This window comes from Mustela nivalis (assembly GCF_964662115.1).
Source record: "Mustela nivalis genome assembly, chromosome: 9".
Classification (NCBI taxonomy): Eukaryota; Metazoa; Chordata; class Mammalia; order Carnivora; family Mustelidae; genus Mustela; species Mustela nivalis.
The window spans coordinates 112992835-113001095 of NC_139028.1; the positions used below are offsets into that span (position 1 = coordinate 112992835).

The window sequence follows — 8261 nt, forward strand, 5'->3', positions numbered from 1 at the left end:
TATGGACTCAAGCCAGAACACAGTATCCTCGCACACACACACCCCCTACTCCTTGTTGAGTCCTGGACTCAACATGGTACACGGACTCTCATTCCAGACTCCAGCTGACCCCCAATCAAAAGCACCTTGGCTTTCCTCCCACCAGCCTGCTCTTCGTGAACCTGTGCTGACCCCGGCTGGGGCACCATCCGCAATCCTGCAACCATCACACTTGGTCTAGTTGTGTGGTCCTGGGCAAGTTCAGCCCGGCTCTGGGTCTCAGCTTCCTCCTCTGCGATATTCAGAGGAGGTTAAATGGGAAGGTGTACGAGGGATTGCCCACCTCTAAATAGAGTTTAGAGGAGGATTAGTCCCTCTTCTTTCAAAGGCCCTTCAGTTTCAACCGTGCCGAGTACGACCAGAGATTTAACGAACGGGCAAAGGCAAAAAGAATTGGAAAACACTTTGATTTATTTACCATAACATGTGTGCCGAGACTTGTGCTCAGTGTCCCGGAGTGTGTCAAATACCAGCATAGTGTCTGTTTACATGTGTGTGAAAATCTGGGGGAAGATTTGGGGTTTCTCATCTCAGGCTCGTTACAGAGCTTGTCCTGAGTCTGAGTGAGAACCCCTCCCTATAACCCCATCCCGGCGATACTGCCGCTGAGCTCCCGCCTGAGAGGCAGGGAGCTACTGGGGAATAGCCTGGAGAGCTGACCTCGGAGAATCTTCCACAGGTCTTGGTATGGCTATGGGTGCCCTTCCTGCAGAAATCCCTGGAGGGGGACTGTTCCAGGCTTCTCCCCAACTCCAGACTTCAGGTTCAGTTCCTTGGCACTGAAAACACTGCTAGGGGAGAAAGAGTTCACTTCTGGGCCTTCTGGGCCCCTGCCTGGCCTCTCCCCATGCAGGCTTGGACTCTGGACTAGCCCCAGCTAGGGCGGGGTTTCAGGAACTGTCCATGGCTCTGGGAATCGAAAACCAGAAGGAAAAGCTCCTCCCTGCTCCCAGCACGTAAACCTCCTCATACCAGCCCCCAGTTTCTAGGACTTTAGCTCCTAGGGTGCCTGGGTGAGGATCCCACCAGGAGAAGGAAGATCAGATGGTGGTGTTTCAGGTCCCCCAAAAAGACTTTGTGACCTTGGGCATGTCACACGGCTTCTCTGGCCTCTGTCTCTTTATCTAAAAAGGTGGCGTGACCATCTGGATTTTTGCGGAATGACCATGAAGTTGAAATAAGATAATGGCGGTCACAGGGCCCGGCGGAGCGCTGGGCAGCAGCAATGACGTTCTTTTCCTGGTGAAATGGTGGGCCAGCTGGTCAACCAAGAAAGGCAACCTCCAGTGGAAGACGAGGAGATGCCTGTGTGCTAAGGCTGCTACTTCAGCCCAAGGAAGGGGCTAGCTCAGCTCCCAGGGATGCGTTAGAAGTGGACTTGAGCAGAGGAGAGCAGGGGGAAGGCCAAGAGGGGGTGGGGGCTGGGATCCACCCCCAGCCGGAGCTGATGTGCAGCTGAGAGCACCCCAGGCTTGTGCTCGCTACCCTGCAGGCAGGCCACCCCCAGAGCCACTGAGAGGTTGTCAGCGGAAGACCCCAGCTTCCCGCTGGTGGGGTACTCCATCACAAGGGGTTGTAGAGGGCCGCATAGGGCTGGGGGGCTGGGCAGTAGGGTGTCGAGCTCAGAGGAAGGCCTTGGAAGGCTGGAGCCAAGGGGTGAGGCTGACTGGACAGGGCTGGGGGATGGCTGGGCAGAAGGTGCAGTGACCTTGGTAGAGCCAAGGGACAGAGAGGGCAGAGGGGACACGGGGAGGCCAGGCGAACTGTGAGGCTGCAGATCTGGAGAGAGCCGGTGAGCCGAGGGAGAGGAGACTGGGGTCTGGAACAGGCCCAGAGGCTCCTGGCAGCCATGTTGTCCGTGGAACACGGGGTCCGGGGGCCGCTCCGTCTGACCCCAGCCGCCAGGGGTCCCTGGAGCCAAGCAGGTGGCAGAGTCCACGAGGCACATGTCCTCGTGTGTGCGCAGGGTCCGGCTCCACCACACCAGCTCCGCCTGCAGGGCCTGGATCTCCTTCCGCAGCACGTGGTTGTGCTTCTCCAGGGTCTCGTGCTGCTGGGGGCAGAAGCAGATAGGTGGGGGAGGGGATGTCAGCCTCTCCACCAGCCGGCCACCTCCACTCGCCTGAGAACTCCATCAGCCTCCTGACTGGGGCATCCCTGAAACCGTCCTGTCCTCTTGGCCCAGAGGAACCATTTGGTAATTATGACATCAACTGTACGTCCAAGTTCAAGACCTTCAAAGTCTCCCATGCCTCCCTGGGCACCGTGGCCCCAGCTCACACCTCCAGCTGTATCTGTCTGACGTCTCCTGCTCCCCTGAACTTCCTGTCCCTCCGGTGGACTCTGCTTCTTCACATTTCCTGTCTCCTCTGCCCGCACACTCTGCCAGCACCTCCCCCCCTTGGGCTAACCCTGACATGGCCTTCTCATGACCGCTTGGAGGTCATTCTGTCTTGCACACCTCTAGGCGGCTTCATGCCCTTGTCAGACCTCCCTAGCACCCAGAACTGACTCACGGGGGCACTGTGAGAGGAGCCCTGGGTGGTGTTTGCACCAGAACGTTCTACTCGGCACTCCTGAACCAGCAGCTGGTAGGTTCTGTTCTGCTGGACTCTGCGTTCTGCTTACCCACTGAGAGCAAGCGGTTTCTAAACGACCATTTATAGTGACAGCAATGAAAGAACTTTCTTTCCACGGCTCCAAAGGGTGAGTGACTTCCTCTGGTTCCCTCCCCTACATCACTACTTTTGTGGACAATTTTTTATTTATCTTTTATTTATTTTCCTTTTTTCATTTATTTGAAAGAGAGAGAGCCTGCGTGTGCGGGGGAGAGGGAGAGACAGAAGCTCAAGCCGACTCCTGGCGGAGCACAAGGCCCCAGCCAGGCTCCATGTGGGGCTCGATCTCATGACCCTCATGACCTGAGCCGAAACCAGGAACCCATGGAGCCACACAGGCACCCTTTTTGCAGACAGTTTTTAAAAGGAGAAGCCACGAGGGTGTTTTACATAAAAAAGTTGCTGCAGACATGAACTCAAAATGCAAACAAGCCTCAAAACCACCAGCAGCCCTACTCCTGGGCTGGTCTCTGCATGTGGAATGATATTTTTAAAACCCGGCATTAGGTCACCTCTCACCTAAATTCTCCAAAGGCTTCAATTCACCTCCAGAAACGGAGTCACTTGCTGGGTCCCTCCTACGTTCACTCGCCACCTCCAGGCCGCTCACGTGTTACGTCCTCAGGGAAGGAGTCCCCAGTTCCATCACCTCGCCCTCCCTGCTCCCTTGTCTCTTCCCTGCTGTACTTGACCGCACAGTGCTCATCACCAGCTGACACCCCAAATCCCTCATGGATCATTTATTTTCTGTCTGGCTCCCCCATGAAAATATGAGCCCTGGAGAGTGTGGGGTAGGCTTTTGCTGCATCGCCAATGCTGAGAACTGTACCTGCCACACGGGAGACACTCAATAGAACTTTCTAGAAGGAAGGAACACGTGAATGCATGAAGTCTCTACCCTGTCAGGACGGTGCCCTGGTTCTCACTCACACACACTCATGCCAGCGCTATTTCATCTGCCGGCAATGCCTTTTCCTACCCTCATCCGTTTGGAAAACTCCTATGCATCCTTTAAGACCAGCTCAGACTCCATCCCCATGGACACCCCGATTCCGTGACCTGTGTGTTGCCCCACCCAGGTGCTCCTAGAGCGTTTTATTCTGACTCTATCATCTGCTCCACAGGGCACAACTGAGTTTCTTCTATTTGTCGGGCCCTGTTCCAGGGATGGGGAAAGAGCAGGGGACAAAATCATTCCCTCCCTTCACGGTGCTTCCAGTCTGGTGAGGGAGACAAGCAACAGACCTCTAAAAATCTAAGTAAGAAAACAGGTAGCAGCTGGGTCTGGAGATCGGGTGTTTTAGGAAAAGCCTTCTGAGGAGCTGACATTTAAACCAAACAGCCGGAAAGAGTGAGGATCTAGCTGGGCTGAGGTCTGAGGCTAGAGGGAATGGTCTCTGCAGAATGACTGGGTGTGCGTGGCCAGTGAAGGAACAGGGAGAACAGGGTGTGGGGTTAAGGGGAGGAGACAGCATAGGACCTTTGGCAGGGAGGGTTGTGAATTTCACTCAGTGCTCTAAGGACTAAGGTGTAAGCAGCTTTCCCAAGGGCCAGGTCCTGAGCCCAGCTCTGAATCCCCTTCCCTGGGATGAAACTGGTGATGTCCTTTCTCTTTGCACAGAGGAAGAAAAGCTCCAAGGGTCAGGTTACCACCCAAGGTCAAGTTACCATCCAAGGTTAAGAGGCGAGGAAAGTGGAGCCTCCCACCCCGCCCACCGCCCACTGGGGTCCTTTGTCTCTTCTAGTCTCCACAAGGGTCCTGACTGTGGGCAGGGGTTGTGGTCCCCATTTTTGGATGAGGACAGGGAAGCTCAGCAAAGGAGGTAACTTGTAGGTATGAGTGCCACGGGCTGGGGCTGTAAAGCCAGTCCCTCTTCACCCTGAACCAGTTTCTCTTAGGGTGAGTGCTTGTCTCTTCTCCCTAGATCCGGGGCGCCCCAAGGGCAGAGCTGGGCCTCGGACACACCTTTGTGTCCCCAGAGGCCACCCCGAGTCTGGCACAGTTTGTACTCAGCACCTCTCTCCGGCTCAGGCGACCTGGGAACACACAACTGTGGAGGGGGAGCTGCTCACAGGCAGGGAGATGGGGATGGAGAAGAGGCAGCCAGGCCAGGTAAGTGGAGTCAGGGTCGGGAGAGGAAGGCACCCCTGACCTGGTGCAGGGCGTCCGCCTTGTCCGTGTGCTTCTGCCGGCTGCGCTGGGCCGCTGCGCGGTTCTTCTGTTTCTTCTTCAGCCTCTGATGGTCCTCGGGGTCCTGCAGGGTGTGAGGCAGAGAGCTCAAGGGTTCCGGCAGGTGCCTGCACCCTCTGACCTAGCCATCTGTAAAGCCACACCCTCCCGGATCCAATTCCCCAAGGGTCTCCCGTCTCCTAGAGGACCCTCTCTGGCTTCCTGGGCACCCACACACGGCATCGCTCGCGTGGTACACCTTGTTGCAACACCTGCCTCACCCACACATCCTGCTTACAGCTCCCGATGGGGGAGGACACATGGAGAAGCCCAAAGCCTCAGTTCCAATGCAGACAGAACTGACTTCACGCCTACGCTCTCCTTAGCAGCCATCTGGCTCTGGGCAAATCACTCCCTTCTCTGAGCCCCGCCGCCTCATCTGTGCAAGAGCCATAAAGCAGGCATGCGCCTCGTCTACAAGGTCAGGACCAGGGTCCGATTCGGCTCCGAATTCCAGCCCAAGCCCGAAGCTCATATTCAGGGACTCAACAGACATTTATGGAGCACCTACTGTATGCTGGGCACTGAGCGAGGGAGACAGAACCGCAAATCAGGCAGGCAAAAATCCCTGCCCTCCAGTTGCTGACATTCTAGTGTGGCCGCAACCTGGAAGGAATGCATGAGTGGACCCGAAGCTCCCCAGCAGTGCCCCTCCCCTTCCCCTGGGCCCCACATTAGGGGGTCCTGGTCCATGAAACTTAGACAAGATATTTAACCCCAATGCCCAAAGTTTTGGAAGGTCAGGCAAGAGAGAATGTTGGAGCCCCACAGCCCAAATCCCCCTTCCCCTAGGTCACTCTGTAGGTGTGTTCTGAGTGTAGGGAGCTCAGATAAGACCCTGCCCTCCCTGGCTGAGGACTCCATGCTGCTCAGTTCAAGGTCACTAGAAGACCACTGCAGGTGCTGGGAGGCCCAAGAGACTGGAGCCTGGTGGGGGAAAAGACCTGTGCTTGACAGAAGGAAGTGGGCTTCTGGTACTTGGGTCCTAGGAGAGGAACAGGGCCTCCAAGGGAAGCCAAGCCAGGGAATTTGGGGAGGGCAGTGGGGGGAGGGGTGGGCAAGGGGACAGCCTTATTCAGAAGCCACATTCACATTCTAAACGGGAACGGGGCTCTGTCCCCTGAGAGCAGGAAAGCCCGCATTTCAATCACCTGGGGAAACTGAAGCCCAGAGAGGGTTTATGTGGGTCCCACGGTCACACCGCCCATAAGTACAGAGCTGGGACTAGAAGCTCTGAACACGTTCCTCCCGGCCTAGAAACTGGGGACGCTTGGCCCTAGTCCCCTTCTCATCCCCTGTCCCTGGTTCCCTGTACTCACCGTCCTGGTCAGTAGCCCATTGCCCCCACAGAGGTGCATGGCTTAGGCAGAGGGTAGGCAGAGGCTCAGTTCGGGTGTCCCTCTGCCACTGTGACCTCCCAGTGCCCTCTGGGGGCCCAAGGAAGTGGCAGCTCTTTAAATCCGCGGTGACCACTCCGCCCCCAGCAAACCAAGTTTCAGTTTCTTCTAAAGCCACCGGCTGCTCAGAATCCCTGGCTCGGGTTGGCTCACGTGGCTGGAATTTCCTAACACGAACTGGCCTTCCGGTTGGGTCCCTTTTCTGGAAGGAGAACGAGGGAGGGTGACCAGAGGAGGGGAGACCAAAAGCCTGGTAGGGGGAGGGGTGTTCTGGGGGAGCGAGAGCAGGCGGCCAGGTGCAGAGCCAAGAGGGGAAGCCAATGGGGAGCCGAGGGCTCATGTGGGACATGGGAGGGCCTCTGGGCTCTGGCATTGCCAACCGTCCATGTTCACAGCCCACCTCTGGCCCATTGGAGCTGTGTGGCTTTGAGAAGGTGATTCACCCTCTCTGAGCCTTAGTTTCCTCATCTCTAACCAGTGTAGGGGGTGGAACAAATAGCTATTCACAGCTTCACAGAGGAACCAAGCAAGACAATACAACCACCCCCAAACCCTCTGAGACCAATGTTGAGGCAAGTGTGCAAAAATAAGCAATGGCCCTTAAGTAGGAGAACAGATGGATAAATTACTGTGTTTTCATTCAACAGACCACGCAGCAGGAGAGGGAGTGGTGTCTAGCGGTTAGGAGAACAGCTTCCAAGCTATGTGACTTGGGGACATAATTTCACCTTTCTGGGGTGCCTGGGCGGCTCAGTCTTAAGCGTCTGCCTTTGGCTCAGGTCATGATCTCGGGGTCCTGGGTCAAGCCCCACATCGGGCTCCCTGCTCAACATGGAGCCTGCTTCTCCTTCCCCCTCTGTCTGCTGCTCCCCCTGCTTGTGCTCTCTCTCTCCTTCTCGCTCTCTCAAACAAATAAACACAATCTTAAAAAAATAAGAATTTCACCTTTCTGCGCCTTTGTTTTCAAATCTATAAAGTGGGGATAAAAATAGTTCTGTTGGGAACGTGACATGAGTTGAATCGGGCAAGGCACCTGTCACTGTGCTTGGTACAGAGGAAGAGTTCAACAAGTATTTGCAGCCACGAGCTGTGGCCGGTTCGGAGCTGCACTGAGTGAGCATCGTGTGCCTGCTAGTCCATCGTGTCCAGCTGGTTGAAAATCACAAGCTGCAGCAAGGTCCGAACAACACCAGCTCTGTAAGGTGTAATCATATGGGTACGCGAATTTGTAATAAAAGTATAAAAATGTGGGGCGCCTGGATGGCTCAGTGGGTTAAGCCTCTGCCTTCAGCTCAGGTCATGATCTCAGGATCCTGGGATCGAGTTCCGCGTCAGGCTCTCTGCTCAGCAGGGAGCCTGTGTCCCCGCGGCCCCCCCCCCCGCGCCTGCCTCTCTGCCTACTTGTGATCTCTCTCTCTCTGTCAAATAAATAAATAAAATCTTAAAAAAAAAAAAAAAAGGTATTAAAATGTGCATGTGAGGGATGCCTGGGTGGCTCAGTGGTTTTAGCCTGGGTGGCTCAGTGGTTTCAGACCTCTGCCTTCAGCTCAGGTCATGATCCCGGGGTCCTGGGATTGAGCCCCGCATCTGGCTCCTTGCTCAGCGGGGAGCCTGCCTCTCTCTCTGCCTCTGCCTGCCACTCTGCCTGCTTGTGCTCTCTCTCTTTCTGACAAATAAATAAATAAAATCTTTTTTTTTAAGATTTTATTTATTTATTTGACAGACAGAGATCACAAGTAGGCTCTGCCTAGAATCCGGCACCAAACCAGCCTGGGCTTTAGATTCAGACTCTGCTCTGATATTAGGAACTCGAAGGTCGGTGACCTGCAGCGTCAGTGTTGTATCTGCACGCTGCAGACGACAATGAGATCAAACCTAGTTTACAAAGTTGCTTTGAAGATGGAAAAGAATGAGCTGAGAAGAAAGCTCTCTGCATATTGCAAAGTGCTCTCCCACTAGAATCCATTCCCATTGGCG

General features: G+C 55.2%; 1 protein-coding gene across 2 annotated transcripts; it reads right to left on the reverse strand.

The window, feature by feature from the left end:
• Window positions 1-432: 432 nt before the first annotated feature.
• On the reverse strand, window positions 433-6457 carry BATF2 (basic leucine zipper ATF-like transcription factor 2). Of its 2 annotated transcripts, none has more exons than XM_082748390.1 (3): window positions 6207-6457; window positions 4811-4912; window positions 433-2092 (listed from the first exon to the last, which is right to left on the reverse strand). In XM_082748390.1, exons 1-3 carry the CDS (start codon window positions 6243-6245, stop codon window positions 1406-1408), a joined length of 828 nt encoding a protein of 275 aa, XP_082604516.1. In that variant the 5' UTR covers window positions 6246-6457; the 3' UTR covers window positions 433-1405. The 2 variants fall into 2 exon arrangements, with proteins under 2 accessions (XP_082604516.1, XP_082604517.1); XM_082748391.1 differs by having other exon boundaries at window positions 433-2089; window positions 6207-6421.
• Between the last annotated feature and the right edge of the window lie 1804 nt (window positions 6458-8261).

Bases quoted from the DNA above. Each gene is read 5' to 3' on its own strand.
- BATF2 (XM_082748390.1), bottom strand. From the start codon at position 6,245: ATGCACCTCTGTGGGGGCAATGGGCTACTGACCAGGACG. The intron at 4,913-6,206 runs GTGAGTACAGGG...CACACCCTGCAG, and splicing joins ATGGGCTACTGACCAGGACG to GACCCCGAGGACCATCAGAG. The intron at 2,093-4,810 runs GTCAGGGGTGCC...TTCTGCCCCCAG, and splicing joins AGGCGGACGCCCTGCACCAG to CAGCACGAGACCCTGGAGAA.